Source organism: Anoplopoma fimbria, chromosome 16, assembly GCF_027596085.1.
Source record: "Anoplopoma fimbria isolate UVic2021 breed Golden Eagle Sablefish chromosome 16, Afim_UVic_2022, whole genome shotgun sequence".
NCBI classification, from domain to species: domain Eukaryota; kingdom Metazoa; phylum Chordata; class Actinopteri; order Perciformes; family Anoplopomatidae; genus Anoplopoma; species Anoplopoma fimbria.
In genome coordinates, this window is record NC_072464.1 from 6,054,192 (window position 1) to 6,076,108 (window position 21,917).

General features: G+C 42.7%; 1 protein-coding gene across 3 annotated transcripts in view; it reads right to left on the bottom strand.

The window, feature by feature from the left end:
* Positions 1–21,917, bottom strand: part of hdac4 (histone deacetylase 4) — a 119,646-nt gene that overhangs the window by 4,988 nt on the left and 92,741 nt on the right. For all 3 annotated transcript variants that reach the window (XM_054614738.1, XM_054614737.1, XM_054614739.1), the window contains 7 exons: positions 19,852–19,959; positions 16,661–16,716; positions 16,352–16,439; positions 15,408–15,527; positions 15,224–15,321; positions 7,921–8,039; positions 7,021–7,154 (listed from right to left, as the gene is read on the bottom strand). In XM_054614738.1, the coding sequence (XP_054470713.1) occupies positions 7,021–7,154; positions 7,921–8,039; positions 15,224–15,321; positions 15,408–15,527; positions 16,352–16,439; positions 16,661–16,716; positions 19,852–19,959 (723 nt within the window). The remainder of the gene's footprint in view (positions 1–7,020; positions 7,155–7,920; positions 8,040–15,223; positions 15,322–15,407; positions 15,528–16,351; positions 16,440–16,660; positions 16,717–19,851; positions 19,960–21,917) is intronic.

Sequence of the window (21,917 nt, forward strand, 5' to 3'; positions counted from 1 at the left end):
TCTGCAGCTCCACAGGTTTTTACATAGAACGTAATGCTTGAGAAACGTATATCTCCATTCAACCTTTCCAGGTAACGAGTATCACTATTACACAAAGTTTACGCTGAAACGATTTGCTGACTGGTTGGAGTTTGCCCAAGCTGGCTGAAGCTATGATATGATTATCCAGTCTTCACTGTAGGCGGGACTTAGATAGATAGATATTCCTTTATTGATCCCCATGGGGGAAATTCGGGTGTTGCAGCAGCTCAAGTACAGAGTACAGAGACTTAGCTATATAGTTCAATTGTTTATCCATGCAATCACTAAAACCCTCATTTTTTCACATTGCAACAGATACGATCAGCCCTCAAGGAATCGCCCTGTTGGTCTGTTAACAAAAAAGGTTGTATGTTGGTACACACAATGAGTAGTCTTGCTAGAACATGTGGGATTGATCAAAACAAGACAGGTCAGATAACAATGGTGCTCTAATGACACCTGTCTGGTAGCCATTAGTCTGTTTCCAATGGCTTAGGCATTCAGTTTGATATCATATGACAAAGCAGTTGTTTTGGATAGCATGATCCACTTTTTCTGTAAACCACTGGAAGCGCACATCTGAACTGTCCATTTCAACTGTGATTAAAACCAGAGGGACTTTTGAGTGTAATGCTGCGTTCAGACAGACAATAGTCCAGAGGCGTCTGGCAAAGCAACATCAACCTGTAGATAGAAATTAGCCTGCACATTGAAATGGGGGCTCAAAGTAGTGTAATTCAACTGTTTACTTCACAATTGCGAAGCAACACAGCCCCATCACACCAGTTTTTTTTAAACGCAAGGCTACTTTTGGTCTGAATGCCAGATCAGAGTTACGCTCAAGCACACCTGGGAGCTGCTCAGAGATGTCAGCTATGGAAATCTAGAGAACTTAGGAGGTTCTGCCCGAGACAGCAGTACTTATTCATCACTCCCATCCCAACAATTTCCCAGAATATGGGGACTCAAACCATCAATCTTTCAGTCAAAAAACCCCGACCCTTTAGGCAACAGCTGCCAACTTTTCACCATAACCCTAGCCATTCCTAGCTCAGCCCTGCCCAGCCCATACTAACCCAGCTCCCTGTCAGAGCAGGGTCAGGGGTTCTCTGGGGTTTCGTGGGGTTCACTTCAGAGTAGGGTTGGAGGGGGGGGCAGCCTGTCAGCTTGATTGACAGCTGGGCCTCACGCTTATAAACTTTAATGGCTCTTGTCAGGGTACTCCAGGGGCCCCCACCTGACAGGTATAGCAAACACACAGACATGCATGTGCACTATATACAATCACACATTTGTCTGCCACATCATCCATGGCGACATTTCTGTTTATTTGAGTTTGTGGTCCTGGCTGTGCCTGGACCTCTGCATCTTTATACCATCAGATGTGTCTTTGAGACTGGGAGAGTAATGCCCTTTAAGGATGGTTTGCTGCCACTGTGTTGATTTATTTCTGACGAAGTCTATTTCTCTGTGTGACACGGCCGTTCAAAACACACCAGACACGGGCCAACATGGAAAGCCATGAGCCAAGAGTGAGGAATGCGGCCCGGTAAAAACATTCCAGAAGGGAGGCTGTAACCAAAACAGTGGGGAGGAAATCCACTTGTTAAGCAAGAGAAAAGTGCACAAGGCATCCATTGTTTACTGTTGTGTCCATGTGCATATGTGGACAGTCACTAAAACTAGTTGATTATGTTATGCTAACTGAACATGGTAATAAGGTGTATTGTGCAAAGCGGGTGACCTTTTCGGAGAAGAGGTGTACGTTTGCCTTGCAGTCAGGGGGTTGGTGGTGAATGCTCAGGCCCTAGGGGGGTACAGGTGAACTCGAGCGTCTTACTGTAACTGGAGTGTAAACACACCGAGTAACCTCATTGATGGCTGGTAGCAATTAGCATATTAGCCTGTTGTTTATCAAATAATTGCTAACAACCGTGCCTCGAACCGGGCCAACATCTGTTTGCGAGCAATCATCAATTAGTCCCGAGTTCAGAGTTGACTGGTGTAGTTGCCAATGCATCATTCATGAGCTATTTAACTAAAAAGACTTCACGATTACGCACCACAGTGATGGGGGGTGAATTAAAGAGCCTGTAAAGTCCATTCAGCAATTTCCATCCCTCTCTTTCCCAGCTAATTTGAGCTGCTTTCAAAGGAAACCTAATGCTCATTAAGGCAAAGCTTGTCTTAACTTGCCAATAAAAGCGCAAATATATCTCTCACACTAGCAAGCAGCAAAACACTGGAAGTACACAGGAGGTGAAGAGGATATAAGGAACACCTTTAGGATGTTTTAGTGCCAGGAATCTGCCTCTTTAGAATGGCACATAACAAAGGCATTAATTGTGTAATAAACATGATGATTTCTTAACCATATATCAGCCCTTCACTGAATATAAGATCCCATCTGTGGGATGTCAAATCTAAATTCATTTTTAAACTCTTCTGTACTTATGCAATATAGCAACTCATCGGTTAGTCCACACTGGTAGAAAAAACAGCAAGATTTACTGGCATATACAGTGTTATTCAACCCACATTTCATGGTTGAAGCTACAGTATGTGCTACAGTTATGGTGACGTCTTGGGTTCTGGACAGTTCCAGACAATACAAACCTGCAGGCAGTTTTGAAGCTTTATAAACAAAAGCACAGCTGACCAGCTAATCCAGCTGTGTTCCCATGCCTGAGCCTACTCACTCGCTCCATTCACAGTCGGCCAACACACACATACACATGCACAAACTCAAATATATCTTCTAGAAATAACCCACTCAGTGGACACACTCAAACAAGTCCAAAATGTATTCGACTGCAGGCCAGATTTGCCTTGTTGGTCAACCCAGTGGTTAGTCTACTTAGACCTTATATTTTAATTATTTTGCAGTCTTCTGTTCCTTATTCTGATTCTGAGGCCATTGCCGGACATTTTCAGCAAAGAAAAAAAGAAAAGAAAAAAATTCTGGAAAAAAACAAAACACCCAGGCCTTTTATCTCCCTCCAGCTCAATCCCTCTCTGACGTTTTCCAGCTACATTCCAAGTCCATTACAGAGACCTTCACTAAGATTATGATAAAAACACTTGCTTCCTGCCATTTTGATCTGATCAGGGACATTTTAGCCTTTTTTCCTTTGCTATCAGTTATCAAAGCTCCACACAACCGAATGATCTGCCTTTGTTCAAACAGCTGACATCACTTGCTGCCAAAAAGCCAACCGGTGCAAGTCAAGAGAACTCTATGTCTTTACTTCAAGTCAACAACGTCTACATTTGCTTTGTTCCGCAATTTATCGAAGACATCTTCTGCAGATGGGGCACGCTGCACATCCCTAACTATAAGGCTTCTGTCATGATAGCTTTCATTGTTTCTCTTTAAGGTCAGCTGAAATCTCCTGAATGATGATGTCACTATTTTAAAATGTACCTCTATAATATATAAAATGATGCATATCAGGAATCAATGAAATCAAGTTTTAAAAAACCTGCATATGATAAGAAATAGTGTTCCAGACTTTGTAGACCTGCATGGGTACCTTTCTCTGTGCAGCTGCTTTATAACAATAGTTCCATCCTTTCCTACTTCAAATGATTACTCCATTTCCCTTTATTATCTGATCCCTAGGCCCAGGCTGACCCTGCTTGAAGAGGTGTGAGGGTAACCACTTTCAGATGTGTACCAGCGAGGGGGCCCCGGGTGAGAGAGGCGTCCTGCAGGGTTGATTCAATTGACGCTCCCTGCCTTCTGCCTATTTTCACATTTTCAGCTCCCTATGGCACCCGTCCAGTGACCTCCTCCAAACCCCTGCTGAGGCCGGCACTCTGCAGGCTGCTGAAACCCAAGAAGCGAACCCCCGATCCAATTCATTATTGTTGCAGCAGGGCGGTGCTGTGAGTAACGAGAGCGTCCTTCAAACTGGACGTCCTGAGTAAAAACCCTCCGTGACAGCAGAAAGCATCCGCCCTGCTGAGGTGTCCTTGAATTCCTGAATCCTTACCAGCTGTAATGGCCGTGTTATTCTATGACTTTGACTCATTGGTGGGCACAGTGCAGGTAAACACAAGTTATTAGATTAAGCCTTTAGTTTGTGCATTTTAATGTTTTATGCAAAGCCTTGTTAGTTTTCTCCGTCTGCCTTGGCACGTAGCAGTGATTTCCTCTTAAGAGTAAACACTAAAGGGTTAATAACATTGCCTCGTGTTCCGCACTGCTTTAACTAAACACCAGTAAGACCAGCTTCACTTTTAAGTTCCATCATGGTTAATCTGTCTGCAGTGTTCAGGGTCTTCTTGTTCCACACAGCAGTGGGCTGGTTGGTCGCAGTGACCGACTTTTTATTAATGTGTTCTTATGTTATTGTTCTGTTTGTTTTGCTCTGACTCCAAGATCCACATGGAACAGGGCCATTCCGTTTTTTACGATTCCTAGAACTCATTTATAGCTCGAGCTGTCTGCAGGGCTGGAACAAGAGGCCTAGGAATGCACAGATACCACCTCCAACAAGACAGAAATGTACTTCTCACTGTCTTTCATGTTTCTACACCAATTAATTGTTGCTCCGTATTATGATGTCCACAATGTAGTCCAACAACTAGACTTACTTAATTATCTGTAAGATATTGTATGAACCTAAAGAGAAGTGTATACCCATGTGCATTAGTGTAACTGTTCTGGAAGTCTCACTGGGCAGATGATAATGGCTTTAGCAGGTACAGTAGCCATTCCAATGCAACTGACACTCAGGGTGTGCTTGTGGCCGTGCCTGCAACAACAACATTTGAGACTAGTCAGTTTTTCAAAATAAAGTGTCCGTCTGGAAATACACTCTTAATGTGTGTAGATTTCTTACTCTGCATTCTTGGTGTTGGTGAATTTACCTCAAATAGGGCAAGATTATTGCCAAGTACAACCGCATTTCCTATCTTTACTTCATCATTATTTAACGAGTGAATAGGCTGCAAGGTGAGTGCACAACTCAGATAGTTCAAATTGTATTGTCTTGTTATGACGCATTAAGATTTTGTAAACTCACTAAGACTCAAAAACGCATCTTGTGTGATCACAAATAGACTGCTCTAAATACAGTTGGGAATGTAAACAAAACACTAGGGCTGACCAGTCATTGCCAATCAGTCAGGTAATCGGTCGTTTTGGTCAAGTCGACTAAGATTTATTTAGTCAATAAGTCCTTGTATTATGCTTTTTTCATTCTGAATTACTTATTCCCGAGAAACTTGTGAAGATACCTCTGGTAAACACAAGATTTAAAGTGATGCTTTCGTGTGTTTATTTGGGAGAAACTCCTAAAATAACTGCTCGATTAGTGGACAAAATCATTGGAGCGTTAGTCGAATAACAGTTTCTTTGGTTGAAGACAACCCTACAAATCACACAGAGGGAGTCGAGAGATCCAGTCACTCAAGCTACATTTAAGACGACACAACTGCTCTCCCAAACAAAATTTCATACAGAAACGGATACACTCAAGAAGAATAACTCTGGAATGTTTAAGTGCCCAAAAGTCGGGTATCAAACAGCAATCTCTCTCTTCTCTGGCTGTTCGCCTACAAGCAAATATGTGCAAATATATATGATAAGTAGTGGACTATAGAGACAGAAGTGTTCTTGTACTCTGTGCAGAAGAATGTGTGCATACAAACAGTCACACCTTCTTCTCTTACCCTAAAGCCCTATAAACTCCGTTCTGTACAATTCAGTAGTCCTTTAAAAATAAGAGCACTGAGATATCTTGGATTCATAATCTGGGGGGGGAGAGACTGAGCAGCCCGTCCAAAAAGCACTCCAGCCTCTCCATTAGCTGGAAGAAAAGAGTGGGCGGCTTTGAGGAGTTGCTATTCTGTTGTGAGCCATGAATCACAGAGCGCCGATGTTTGTTCAGTCCCTCGGCCCTACCTACACACTCCCACAATTAACCTTCTGCCTGGAAATCCTCTCCAAATGACGTGTGTGTGCGCGTGTGGTGTGTGTGAGTGAGTGCGGCGTTGACTTCCTCTCTGAGTGGTAGAGACGGAGAGAAGATGGTTTTGGCCCCGATAAAAGAGTACTGTTGTCAGAGGCTCCTCTACATGCAAGCTTGTTTTTAACTCAATACATCTATGTAACAGGTCCATTAAATCAGTATGCTGCACCTCTTTGGCAGTTAATGTAATCCTTGTCAACATCCTCGCTCCAAGTGTTTGTTCAGGACAAAATTTGATTTCACAATCATGTGAGTCATCCAGTCAGGGGACATACGATCCCAATGTTGGAAAGGATGCAAATATTAAAGGCAAGAGGTGGATTTTGTTTGCTTAAAGGGATAGTTTGGGTGTTTTGAAGTGGGTTTGTATGATGCACTTATCCATAGTCAATGTTTAATTTACAGTAGATGGCGGTCAGCACATCTAAAGTTTGGTGAAACAGACAAGAGTACAGGAACGGGAGCAAAGCAATGTACTGATGTGGACAGGGGCAACAGAAAAAATTATTTCAGACACCTACAAGAAAGTGTTTTTGCTGCTGCCCGATAGGTAATACACTGATTATAGATAAGTATCTCAAACAACCGCAGTTCAAAACACCCAAACTATCCTTGGTAAAATAAATAAATAAAAACGTAAGCTTACTATGTGCAGCTTAACAACTACACTCATGTTGCTGTTAATCAAGCTCATCAGTGCATTCATTAGAACAGACTTCTGAATCAACATGGTTGCCTTGCATACCATACTGCTGGGAATTAATGTGAATTTACAGTCACAGGGAAAAATCCAACATTACAGTTATATTCCAATTTATGCAGCAGGGACTAACTCGGTCATCATTTCTAAATGGGCTTTTTGTGGTGTGTGTACATAAATCCCATCGTACAGCGCTTGTTTAATTTCACAACAGCCATTTATTTAGTCCCCAATTCCAAATGTATTTGTCCAGTTTAAGTGCCTTGCTCAAGGTTATTTTTGCTATTAATTTATTCCTCCGTCCCTTGGCTCTCGACTTACCTCATTGCCAAGCAGAGCGGAGACGCAGGCTTCAGAGGCATCACATATGGCCGTGAGGTCGTGACCTCCCTCCAGGGCTAGCACCAACCGACCGCCTGCCAGACCCATCAGCTGCCTGGTCAGGTAGCCGAAGCCTGGACACAAAGGAAATGACAGCAGAAAAAAAGAGAGGGAGAAAAAGAATGAGACGGGGAGCAGTGCTGGACAAGCTCTAACTTCCTTTTTGGATATTGATCAAAGACAAAAAAAATATAGAAAAAGGGGGTTTGAGCGAGGATGAGAAAAGGGGCTGACTGCATCACAGAGAGGAAGAGGGAAAGAAAGCGCACTGTGGATTTACTGGGGGCCAAAAAACAAGCCATAATATGAGCCAGGTTTAATTTTAATAAGTGCGGCTTTGCGTTTAGGCTCGGTCACAGTCTTTGATCTTTTGCTCTAAGGATGAGGGGAGTTTTAATATATGCATTCAGCCATACTTTCTCCTCCCCTCAATTCTACCCATATCCCCCTCTTCCTGCAATCCTCTCTAACCACCCATATCCCCCCCTCCCTAACAACCAAGACCCCTGGTCTTATTTGAGATCTGCAGGATGGTTTTAGAAAATCTCTTTGCTGGCACGCCAAGGTCTCGTTCTGAATACGCAAGTCGGAGGCACAAAATAAACACAAAGGCGTGTGTTTGTGCGCCTGTGTGTGTGCATCTGTTATATTGTGCAACATTGTACAACATTGTACAACATTGTACAACATTGTACAGGCACGGGATGTGAACATCATGAGCGAGACTATGGAGGGCATGCATTGAAAAGTGCATGCATCTCTTAAAGTACTAAGAGATTTGTTTTTATCTATGGCTTAGAAAGGAGAATGATTAACAGGGTAGCTGTGGTCAGCACTTACATTTGGCTGTCAGCTTGTATCCTCCCAGGGGTGGAGCATGTCCGTCTACCGCATCAAAGCCTGACGATACCAGAACCACGTCTGGGGCGAACTCGTTGGCAATAGGCATAACCACCGTCCTAGGAAAAAAACAACATCAACAAAATAATGTATTTATGGTTGAGACTGTATATGAGAAGTCTCCTATCTCTATCCAATACTTGTAGCTTTACTGTATATAGAACACTTTGTTTGAAAACAAGTCCATGCATGCATTTGTTTGGTTTTTCACTGGCTGCTCTCCTACAGAAAGGCCAGAAAGCAGAGATTCACTGTGCGTTCCAGTGCCCATACTACCATACTATTTAGTATGCCAGAAAAAGATTCAGTATGTCCCAATAGTATGTCAAATGCAGTATGCCAAAAATACAGGGACGTCCTACTGCACCCAGTCACACACCAGAATGTTTTGCTGGCTATTCTGACCCACAATCCTCTGCCCAGCAAAAACATGAGTAAGAGGGGCAATTTTCAAGGTGCAAAGTTCTGACGAAGTGTTATGTCCCAATTGAATGCGAAAAAAATAAATAAAAAGAATTTGGAACGCAGTATCAGTGTCTCAAAAACAGCCTTCGTACCAACTTACCCTGTTGATTCATATCTTTCTGTAGCAGGCCTATCAAAAAGTAATGCTGCATTTCATCAACAGAGATTCTTGCAGCTGCAACAGTAACATCTATTTAATGGGCTGACTGAAGGACAGGGTGACTGGGCTACTACCATACATGAACTGCTCCAAAATGCATTAAATATATAGTGCCACTGCAGCTCGAGCCACTCAAAAGTGAAATCAAAACCACAGACCCCGAATGAGCCAAGTTCTTCATGATTTTAAGAGACCAAATGTGTGAATATAAACGGTTTTACAATTTATATTTCTACCATGTTTCCATTACATGTAACTGTGTCAAAGTAAACATACAGAGAGATTCAAGAGGTACAAGCAGTGGACAACTGGGGGCCCTTATTTAAACCATATTTTGATAAAGCTACACATATCATAAACAATTTTTTACACCAACATGCCAAATAATCTGAAAAATGTGATACAAGAAGATTGATCGACTTGCTGCAGGCAAGCTAAAAACATAGCGAACTCTTTCACCTCTGGTGTCTAAAAAAGGATACTGTAATTTATTATTATTCAAATATTCACATAGAAATATACTTTTAGTGTGCTTACTGTCCACGTGATGATGATCGTTGTAGGTTGCAACCAGCGAAGATGCTACATGTGTCTATTGCTGAATATCAGTTGCTGTAAATTTCAGTTATTTTATGGCTTTTCCTTCCTTTCCTGGTTTTCAAAGCAAACATCAACCTAATGAGTTTGTATGTACAGTATGTGTATGGCAGAGAAAATTACAGCATGCACTTCTTGAAGTGGAAAGGAGTTTGGAAATTTGGAAGCAGTAATACAGTAGAACATCCTTAAGTAAAAAGGGGAAACGGAAGGACATATAATTGCATGTGTGTGTATCAATGTATGTGTTTTAATTATGCAGGGTAATTCTAACGCTAGATGGGTGTGGTCAATGAGGGCTGTTTGTGTGCATCCTTCCTCAAACACAGAACTGGTAGGAACTGAGTGCTTGTGTGCAATGTGTCAGGCACATAAATTCAATCAACAGTGGGGTACTGTGTAATGATTCACCGCAAGTTGTGGCTGGAAAATCCAGTCAAGTTTGTGTGGTGACCATGTTTGAAAAAATGTGTTTTTCACAAAAGGATATATATTTCATCACATGGACTAGTATAAATTTGTCAGCTCCATTTAATTTTTTTAGGAGGCTGAACACAACTTTATCAAATGAAAGAAAAGTATCCAATTATAAATCAGGTATTGTTGACATTGCTTAAAGAAAAAAATGTCTTAAATAAATAGCTCTTAATGCATTTACACACCACTAGCATTTTTTTTTTTTTTTTTGAGAGATAATAGATATTTTTTTCTAACTAGTACTTTCACATATTTTACTAAAAAGGACTCAATAATTGTAGTAGCTCGGTCTATACAACAATTTACCTCAGACCGCCTGCACAAACATATTTTATTATTTTATTGAAAAAGTGTTGCAACTGTTGCAAATTTGCATCGCTGCCGGTATGAACAGTTTTGATGCAAAACGTTCCCAGGTGACTATTTTGCATTTTTATGTTGTTTATTTTTCACACCTCTCCCTTGTGTAAAGGGTTTAAGTTTGTTTTTTCTGTGTCTGGTTAGGGTATCAGTAAAGGTATCTATAAATTAGGAGTCTGTCATACTGACTGATCTCTTAAATAGAGTTGGCATCGTAGAGGCTTAATCAACTTCGTAATATATATAGAAGTAGGAAGGTCATAGTAATCTGGTTTAGGACTTAGTTCATAAATAGTTATAGACTCCCCATATGGCAAACAAGTGGTTCTCTTAGATTTGCTCAGAGTGAACAGGAATTTTCTGGCGGTCTGGGATATTTGGGCAAGCAATGTTTTGGTGAGGTCTGCGAGTGACGGAGTACCACAGGGTTCCGTTGCAGGTCCTCTGTACTTTGCTGACCTCAGGAACACGGTGCTGGTTTGCTGGCTGTGGGGGAGCATCGTGCCCTGAACTCCGGAGGCCACCGTTTTTTCCAGCTCTTGTTCGCCACCAAATTATAACCCTAAACTGCGCACACCACACCCCCCACCACAACACAACACCCATACGTACACACAGCTGTCTGAGGGAGAGGCGGGAGGTAGTATTCGGAGATCATTGGTAGTCCCAGACAGAAAGGATACACTGAGTGCGTGCGTCACTCTGTGTTAGCGTGCATCTGGCAATATTTCAGAGGAAAACGTCATGTAAGAAAGATGAAGGAATAGAACGGAGAAAAAAAGTTCGAGTGAGTGAGTTAAAAATACAGAGGGCAAGAAAATAAAAGACGGCAAGGCCTTAACCTGTAGGGGAGGAGTCTAGGAAGAAAACATGGATCTGACTGAGTGAGTAAAGGACATGAATAAACAGATAATTCAAATTGTTCTGTTAGTATTACGGCAATTGCAAATGTGTCTAAAAAAGGGTAACATGATACCTTGTGCCATCAGTTCATAAACTTTGATTCAGACTTTTATGACAATTATGTGAAATGAACAACCACTCTGCTAAGGGAAGTAAATATTTTTCCGCTCCAGTGTCATATTTTATCACATTTGATAAATGTGTGTATGCCTGCTCACAAACTTACATATGCACACAGAGCTTTGGCTCATTAACATTCGGGCCATAAAAGACCCCACATTAAAGGGAGTTGGCCACAGGCGCGCATGTGGGCCGACACACGGCGCAGGGGGAAACCTTGACCGCCAAGGATACTTGAGGCACTGAGGGCTCCCCCACCGCCTCCTCCTCCAACCTTGAACACAGACAGAGACAGTTTTGGTCGTGATGAAAACTGTTGGTGTCATCAGTTCCAACCCCCATAATATCCTGACATTTAAGGAAATAAAAAACCCACAGGAATCAATTAGCAGACTGGCTTAAAGGGAAACCAGTGGTTTTAGGGAAGACTCATTATGTGTGAATCAGAGGCTATGTATGTGGAGATGAAAAAGCTTCTCTGTTAATTAAGGGAGGGGAGAGTTTACGACTGAGCTGTAAACTACATGGTCATCCTGAGTGAAGAGGTTGCGATCCAAACCACTGCTGGATCTCCCACAGCCAGATCTCACTGTGAGTGGAATTACTTGGGTAAGCATGTAGTGCAAACTTTTGTTTAGTTCACCTAGAAACAGGGTGCATGTGTCAAAGTATCAGCTTAAGGGAATGTCGGTCATGAGACAGATGAGTGGTCAAATTCAATGCAGCAGGGGCCTTGCTTCAAAAACAGTGGATCCTGCACTTCTCATCTCCCAAAGACTGACATCATCAGGGTTATATTCTCAGTCTTTAGAAACCTCCGCCAAAGGACTTCAAAATTAAACATCAACCATGATGAGAGACAGTAGTTAGGATGAGAACGATCTAACATGAATCTGTGTGACAAACACAGACGGTTTAAACATCATCCTCACTTCCAAAAAGGATGTAACAACCATCTCTGTCTCTGTGCAAACACACAAAATATCCATTCGCCCATCAAGCCCTCTTAGCATCGACTGTGTTTTATAGAACAGTCCGACTAATTATTCCTCTTCTGATCCTGATTCGGTTTTTGGCAGTAGTCATCCACATGATTTCAAGTGAAACAGGTAAATACAGCGATAGGCCTTAAGGCGTAGTGGTTATTATTTGAGCCAAGGAGAACGTCCTCTCCAGAGACTACTTGCTCCGGTACCTAATTTATCCTTTTCCTTGATTATGCCTTCTAGTCCAATGTACTCCAGGTTTTTAACATGGAGAGCAAAGGGCTGAATTGTGGTATTGGTGGTGGACCACACGCTGTAGATGATTTTTCAACTAATTTAAACTTCAAGTATCAATTCCTTAGGTTTATTTTGTTAATATAAAGTAGAATAAACTAATCATCTAAAATCCCAGCCATTCAATTCCATTTCTGCCAAACAGATATATTATCACCCCAATAAAAATAGTGTAAACACATCTGAGGTCAAGTTTGTGTTATGCAAAAGCGTGAGCATGTTTTTCATTCTTACAATCTTCCAATATTTACCAGCGATAATTACCATTACCAACTAATTCCTTGGGTTTAAGCAGTTATCATTGGAAAGATACAACATCACCCATGCAGTAAAGAGCCAGGTGTGACCTGCTTTAGAACAAAAACACAGACTCTGTCCTTTAGAGTGACTAGTGTTCATCATACCAGTCAGCAAAAGGTTAAACTGCAGAGTTTCAAGGCTTTCCTCTTTCGTTCATAAAAAAAAAAGAAGCAGAGGAGAGCTGGAGAGGGAGAATAAGAGAGCGAAAAACTCACACACGCACACTTACACTTCAAAGCCCTGTCATCTGGCGCTGCGGAAAGCTGGTTTGAATTAAGTTTAATTCTCCTCCTCTCTCGTCTTTCCAAGTTCATGGCAAAAGAGGGAGTGAAAGGAGGAGGATGAGGAGAGAGGGAGGTGGGGGTGAGAGAGAGAGAGAGAGAGAGAGAGAGAGAGAGAGAGAGAGAGAGAGAGAGGGAGAGGGAGAGATGGTGCTTCTGGTTTTCATTAGGGCCAATTTTCTTATCTTTTTTCTCTGTGCTTTCTGGGGGCTCAGACTTGATCCCCTGCAAATGCAACGTGGCACAGGCCAGCGGAGGAATGGGAAGGTGCCGGCTGCGAGGCACGCATCCCCTCCCGAAGACGGAGAGGGAGGAAGGAGAGGACCACAACACACAGATAAACAATGAGATTGAAGGACAGAGAGGCTGTGTGTATCAGGTGTCTATGGGTGCATGTGGTTGTAAATGTGAACGCACATTGATGTAAGAGCTGCATGTGTGAGCATTTGTGCATCTGCTTCTCTGTGTTTTTGTGCAAATTCATGCATCTTCATGTAAATTTAAACCAGAGCTTTCTGCATTTCTGAGCTTATGTGCAGCATGTGCATTTGCATAAACACATGACTCTCCAGTATCTGCATGTTACTTTGTGTGTGTGGTAGACCTATGAGCTGTGAGACAGGTTAGCTGCTGTCCTGTGGGGCCTATTAATTGTCCAAAACTGCTACAGTCTCCGGGGGATTAATAGCACCAGGGCATGAGGTGATAAAACATCCAAAACACACTTTCTCTTTCATTTTGTATCTTTGGACCTATTCCATAATTTTTCATTTAATAACCTAAAATTACATAAACAGAGCACACAAACACAGAACAAGCCTCTCGACATGTACATATGGATGCATGCACCCCTGAACAAACACACACATACCAAAACCACAGTTTTACTTTTAAAGTTGTTACGGTTTACTGTTTAGAGAGAGTGGGCTGGTTAAACCAAAGCGCAGTATGTTACTGGTCAACTTAAATATGCACTGAACGACTCAAATACAGATGGAACATCTCCAGCAACGCCCTTATAAGAGTAACAGGGGTACTCCACCAATATTTATGCACAAAATGCAGTCTTTGCATCCCAAGAAGTACTACACAGCCTGTGAACACAGTTAAACTATGTTGTTGGCTCTGGCTTTCCAAAGTTTGAAAGAAATAACCCTGATGATGGCATCACAGTAATCACATTTTGGGCTTGAGACTTAAATGATTGAACTCAAAGCATGCAGAAAAACTGGAGGTGTGGTGTTTAATGGATGTGGGCATTTAGGAGGCAGTGTGTGTTTGTTTGAAAGACCCAATTGAGTTGCATTATGGAAATAATGCCAGACTCAAGTGTTTTCTTATTGTGGGATCTACGTGGGAACTACAAAACTGGATTACTCAGTCTCCGCTCACTTTTGACAAGTCTTTCTTAAATTTGTCTATGTCGAGTCAACAGACTTCATGGAGGTGCAAAAACTAAATGGCTGGAGTTCCGTTTTCAAAACAGCAAGTATGAATCTGTTATTAACAACAAGTTTATTTAGGTTTATAATAAATGTTTAAGTGTAAACTGTATTTTCTGAGGCAAATCAGCAGCACTGCAGTATGTGTTAGTGCTGTAGTAGACATTAATTATCCAAATTAAAAAGGGACATCTTCATTCTCATTTGTATTCATATATTTGTGTATATTGTGTCTTCTTTGAGTGTCAGTGTCGATGGAGAAAAGAGTCTGCCTAACTTCCGTGTGAAGCATACCGCTCTGGCTACTGGCTTCAGTGATGGATGATAAATAATATCTGCAGAATGATATACGTATATTAGGTGGTTGTCATCGGTGCATTAGGCACACATGGGTGGAATGAGCAGGATGAAGGGAGAAGAAACAATAAAAAGTGAGTAGTGGGAGAGCCAGAGCACACAGGGGTCTGGGGAGCATTAACGGGGCCAAGGTGTGCTTCCGGGGGCTTGCGTGCCGAAAGCTGTGAGAAGACAGTGGCCTGTCGGTTTGATGCGTTTGGCACAGGGCCAGATGGACACGCGGTTACAAACACGGACTCATCTTCAAAGAGTCTGTGTCTGTGGTGAGTCCACGGTTGTAGTGCTTCTATGTTTTGCATGTGTGTGTGAGTGTATGCGAGGTTATAAATAGAACCAGAAAGTGGACCTAATAGAAATCAGGCCTGCCTTCTCAACAGCCCTCAATAGATAATTTTTCATCTATTTGCTGCAGAGCCTTCCTTCCGAGTCACTTTCAGGGCAGATAGCACCATGAATTCACCACATTTGTCTCTAAGGTAGCAGGTGACATCAGTGTCTTACCTAAATGCAGCCAGATAATCTGCATCACCCATGGGAGGCTCCAGTCCTCCAGTAAAGGCCATGTTCACAGTGAAGCCCTCACCTGCTCCACTGCCCACCTACAACACACACAAACATGACTAGGTTACTTTGTGGCACACAGGTGGGCAGGCAGGCAGAGAGACAGACTGGTGTTTGTTTCTACCTCGTCAGGTGCTCCACTGCCGGGGAAGAAGTTCCCATCGTCATAGCGATGCAGCGACAGGTAGAGAATGCTGGGGTCTGCGTAGAAGGCCTGCTGGGTGCCGTTGCCATGGTGAACATCCTGGGAACATAGAGGAAAAAAAGGGGACTGGTTGGGGCAAAATCTTACAGTGGTGGAGTGAGTGTTGGATGCGTCATTAACACTCAAGACATAACACCAAAAGGACATGAGATCATTTTTAAAATTTCACATTGTCAACTTCTGCACTAAATGACTAACTGATGCAGTACTGCCAGACTGTGGAGTCTGTATCACAGCCCCAGCCTGTTGTCATGTCAAAAAGGGATGGTCAGCAGGATTCAATAAAACCCTCAACATCAAAAAGATATTCATTTTTACCAGCAGGACAACATCAATTGAATGACCTCATTGTCTACATCCCCAGAATGCTTTAATATGCTGATCCTGAAAATGTCGCTGTTGTCTGTAGTGGCATGACAATGAGTTCGCTGCACTAAGTGACCAACGGAGAGGAAATTAAAAGGCCCTTCAAAGGCTTTTGGGAATGGCCATGACCAGCCGGGGACGCTTGGAAGAGCAGTGCTCCTAGACACGGCCGAGGCTTTGTCGTACCTTCTTAGAAAATACTTGGCTCTATTTTTTTCCAAAGTAAGAGACAGTGTCTGACCTAAATAACATCATAGCATATATTAAGAATAACAAGTATAGCATACAGTTTGTGGCCCTGTATTAATAATGCAGTTATAGTTTTGTACTGTTTCAATGTGGTTTATTTAACAAAATCAATGCGTACCGCTTCAACAAAAAAATTCGAGAACACACAATGTACATTTTTAACTTCCAGCCCAACAACACTTAGGTCTCCATTGCCGCAGTAGATGGTTATGTAACAAGCAAACCATTTCATTGCACGAGGAACTCACCCAGTCCACGATGAGGACTTTGCTGACATTGAGTCTCTGCTGCAGCAGCTTGGCTGCTATGGCAACTGAGTTGAAGTAACAGAAGCCCCTGAAAGTGGACAGTAACAGGGCAGTGCTATTAACTTCCTTAAAACAAATTATATTTGCAACGTTGAGCAACACGATAATTAAATACAGTCATGACAAGGTATATCTCACTTTGAGAAAGGAGCAAGAAAAAAATAAAGGCATGTAGAATTTGTTTGTTGAAAATGCTATTTAACAGGCTAGAGCTGATCTTTCTGTTGGTCAAATTTTGTATTTACTTACATAGGCGTGCTCTCCTCAGCGTGGTGTCCAGGTGGTCGAACTACAGCAAAACCGTTCTGTCGGAAAAAATAAAATAAAATCATACACACACTAATTATTCTTCACCAAAAGAAAATTGATTTTGCCTGACCCTTAACCTGCTCATTCTAATCTAATGACACAGTTCTTTGAGGGACTAAGAGGTTTAGAAAATGACATCACAAATACATAAATTAAAGCAAAATTATTTTAATCTTATGACCTCACGTCTACAATGTGTGTCGGTAACAACCAGACCCAATCCTCTCACGTTCTTAAAAAATAATGCCCCCATGCCTTAGTTCAAAATTGAAAACAGTTTCTCAAGGGCAGAGTCATTTAGAAGTGTGCGCATACGCACACAGAGAAACAGATGCTCACATCGGGTCAGTTAAGGGAAGCTTTGTTAAGGCAGGGACCTGCGGGACTCCCAGCAACTGTTTTTGGGGGCTGCCAATGCTATGTGGGGACATTAGATAGATGTTTGGGCTGATGTAGAGCGAGGCAGGCCGGACTAATGATGTTGAGTCAGCTGCTGTGGATTAGCAGCCGGCCAGGAGTTTACTGTAGAGACAACTGCCTCAGCTGGTTTGAAGACACTCTGCATAATACAGTATGTACGTAGGTGTATGAGAGACAAGGGGAAGGTTGATTGTGTCTCTATTAAGAGGAAAAATAACAATGGATTAAAATAGACATGGGTGGAGGAATAGAGAGCAACAGATGGAGAGACAGACGTGAGTGTGCGCGTGGTGTAGAGTCATGTCATTCTGTGGAGCTTGGCTGTGGGATCTTCAGAAGACCATCTGTATGTGTGTACCACGTGTGTGTGTGTGTGTGTGTGTGTGTGTGTGTGTGTGTGTGTGTGTGTGTGTGTGTGTGTGTGTGTGTGTGTGTGTGAATGTGTGTGCGTGCGTATACACATGTGAATGTACGTGTTAAGATCAGGTTAAGCTGAGGGCAAGTCAATACATGTGAACTTTTAACCCTATATTATTCCAACAAATTCTCACTCCCAACACGTCAAAAGGCTTGGTGAGTGGTCCTACGCTTCAAACGATGACGCTCAAGGTTCCCCTCCGGCGTCAGTTCTGAACGCGGCGGGGACGGCGTGTCAGTTTCCACTTGTTACATAGATGGTGTCCTTTTCAAAATAAACTTCTGTTTTCATAGGAGGTAAGGTTTATGCAACAAAACCACTTTGTTATGTTCAGGAAAAGAGCTTGGTTGACGTTTACTTAACAGAATAACTGCTTGTGGAACTAGCAAGTGACTAGAGGGTCCATGTGACTCACTCATGTATCTAACAACTGACGGGACAAAATGTCAACGTCTACTTTTAGTTTCTCAGCGGTCTCTTAGAAGAAAAGTCTTGTTCCTGTTTGACCCACCTGCCCTGTGTGGACTAGGGCTGTAAAGTCCTAGTCGACTGGTCGACTTATTGGTCGATACGTTCTGGGTCGACCAAAATTCTGATTGGTCGATTTTTTGCCGTGTTAATTTCATAAAGTCGTCATCAGGAGGAAAGTACCAAGTGCTAATGGGGGTGTTTTCAGAGCCCTGTTTCACAGAAAACAGCCTGTCTTCAGAGAACACCCCCCTTGTTTTCACTATTTTGGATTAGCCCAACCCACTAGAGACAGGTAGACTGAAGAAGGTCCATGTTATTCAACGTCCGCTGGTTTAATTGCTGAATATTAATTTTTATTTTGAGCGTTTCATTTAAGTTTCATTTGAGTCCTCCTCCTCTACATCCATGTCACAGACATCGGCAGTGTGGCAGAATTTTTCCAAAATAGATGGCGGGAAAAAAGTCGAATGTAAAATTTGCAAACAACAGTTTGCAAATCACAGCTCGACTACAAACATGGCGTATCATCTAAAAACGGTAATATTTCAATATTATAGCCTATTAATATCATATTAAACATATTTCAATATTTTAGTCTAATAATCGTTTATTCGTTTTATAACTGCAGGATCCCTCCGATACACCCAGACCACGCTGGATGTTAAGCCTCCTCTATCATCCAAACGCAAACATGATATCACAGAATAAAGATAATTTTCCCTGAATTGCCTTTTGTGTTTAATTGCCTTCTTGTGCTGATATCAGTATATATTTTCGGTAATCATGGGCTATTATATTGCGCAGATGCACGTGATGCCCCCCCCATTAGTCGATTTTTAGTCGAAATTTCAGAGTTTCAGTCGACCAAGAATTTCTTTGGTTGATTACAGCCCTAGTGTGGACTATCTTGCTTTTAATACTACGCTTGTTTTTGTGAGTGTCTAATAATGACGTCTGTGTGTTTACATTGGAGTTGGTTGAAAACGACCAGAGCCACTGACCAACTGTCGGTATTTGACGAGTTTGGAGTGAGACAGGGTTGATTATTGATGTTTTAGTTAACTTTAGTGTTAAGTGTTCCTCCTGAAACACGCAATCCATTTGATTCTCCTCTTAAGCTTTGATATTACCAATCACACAATGTTCTAGACATTGTAGACCCCTTATTGCTTCATTGAAATCCTGCCCATATGTAGAAAAAGTACTGAATGCAAGTACATATAGTCAAAAATATGGCATTCTTCTGTCTCTCAAGAGGAATGTCATTAGTCTGTGGCATGCCGGTGCTAAGCTAACGCTAAGTGCGACGGCTGCTCTGCAGGTGGCTGTGGTGTAATGCCAATAAAACAGGCCTGTTAGCGGGGACTGCTGGCATTTGCAGTGCCCGTGAGCCGGGCCCCCCTGCTGGGTTCAAACAGTGAGCAGCCATCGCCACAGACACAGGAAGGCTGGCTGGTGGGCAAAAGCATGACGGGGGTGGGGATGTCTGTCTGGGAGGTGCTAACGAGACCTTGGGCTAGATTGTTCTGGCAGGAGGTTTCTCCTTTTCTTGAGGTGTTTGGAGGCGTGAATGGATAGTACAGCGCTATGAGGTGCTCATAGAGTTGGCCGTAAGAGGGTTTGGGTAATCCATTAGCGACTAGAATCAAACCCTTCCCAGTGCTAGTCATGGATTTATCTTGGTGGGGTCCATCAGAGCTTTGTTACTTGTTGGCTTCATCTTAATATTATTGGTATTAAATGCCTTTAGTGCCTTAAAAATAAAGCCCAGCAAACCATGACTTTTCTGCTCATTTGACCTCAAGAAAGTATCCGAACTAACCTTCAATTCTCCCGACGCTACTTTGAAGACCAGCTCCACCACGGAACCCACGGCCAGACGAGCCGCACTGGATGAATGGACCTCGTTCCAAATGGTGTCGCTGTCCACCTGCAAACACACACACACACACACACATATGCAGGCATGTGTTGTTTATATCACATTTTTAAAGTTGGCAAAGAAACATGCTACTTCATGCTGTTTTTCATTCATTTAGGGACATCTGATGGTGTGGTTTGCAGTAATTCAGCCTGACAGTGATTGTTAAACTGTGAGGACATTTGAAATCATTTAGCTTATGTCATTTCACATCAAAGTTAGTCTTTGAAAGTGGCCGTTTAGGGACAGATGGAATGTTTTCACGGACATGGACCGAAGCCAATAGAGGGAGAAACTGTGAGGCGGTAACACATATTTGGAAGCTTAATCATACACTCTGAACATTTATTATAGCACATTTTAGGAGCAGAACTGTGTTTTTAGCATTTATGTTCATCAAAACATAAATGCTAAAAACGTAAAAGGCTTTTTTTTTTTCATGTGTCAAATTTAATGTGAAGGCTACGCCAGTTTCGAAACATATTAGTCTGCAACATGTTGACAAATCAATATGTGAATAAAATTTGAGATCCGGATATAAACAACCTGGAAATGAAGGTAGGCCAAGAAAAGTTGAGCTATTCTGCATTTATTTACACATTTTATGAGTATGTGTGTGTTTGAGTAAGTTCAGACATAGGGGCCACCATTCAGTGGTCAAGCCTGATTAATGCTGAGGCACGCTCAGGCCCAATCACAACAGTACATCCACGCACATGTACACACACACACGTACGCACACACAAGCCAAATGGACCACAATAGTCTATGTGATTGATTGTAAGCAGGGCCGTGCACAGGATAATATACACACCCTCAATCAGGCATGTCAGATACTGCAGGCAGATGGAGCACGTGATAAACACAGAGAGAAGCTGGCAGAGGAAAAGAAGAAAGAGGAAGGTCCGTGTGTGGATGTGTTTGAACTGTACACACATGTGTGGAGCGGCCGATGCCAGAGCTCCGGACGAGGCTTTTCCGCAGTAAACCCGGGGCTCTCCTACTTTGAATGTGTTAACCTTCACCTGCCAGTCAACCGCTCTCTTGGACTTTATCCACACTGACGGCCTTTCAGTCAGTCAGCTGGCCGACTGGTACAATCACCCTTAGTCAGACCCGCAGGCCCATTCAACCAGTCAGTGTGTTAAGCGACTCAACAGCTTTTGGGCCAGCAGGCCCACTTTACTTTGCTCTTGTCTCCAGCGACAGGATTGATCTGGGCTGGAGGAGAACCCCATAATAACATCCACAGAGGGAGAAAAAAGGCTCTTTTTAAGCTGTGCCAAGAGAGACCATGGAATAAAAACTGTGGAGCGTTTGCCATACACTGAAAACTAAAAAGGAGGGAGGGAGGAGGAATAGAGAGTGTCATTGATGAGTGACTGAGGGAGCAGAATGAGAGGAAGACACTGTGTTGTAACTGAGTCAGTGGTTGAGTTTAGCGAGCGAGGGAAGAGCCCAGTGAGTGAGTGAATGGGAAAATGAAACGTATATACAAGTCAGGTTAATGAGCACAAACAGATGCTGCTCTGTAGCAGCATGTGGAGACTGGGTGGTTTATTATTTGCCATGTTGATGTTAGTTTTTTCGCCTCTAGCCAGGAGTGGGATGCAAGTTAGACAGGGGAAAGTGAAAGGGAAGCTGTGTGTGTGTGTGTGTGTGTATTTGCGTGTGTGTCGGAGGTAGAAAAGAGCGCGAGCGTGCTGGTATGACTGAATGAAGGTTCCCCACAGGCTGACAGCCTAATTTCAGCCCCCTTCCTCTGTAAAATGTGTGTGTGACTTGTATATGTGTGTGTATGACAGGAAGACAACAATTTAGCCCCATTTGCCATTATAAAGAGCAGAGCTTGGGCTCTTCTTGTTCCCACCACAGCCACAGCAGCAGTAACCCCTGAGGGAAGGGAACAGGGGGAGAGAGAGAGAGAGAGAGAGAGAGAGAGAGAGAGAGAGAGAGAGAGAGAGAGA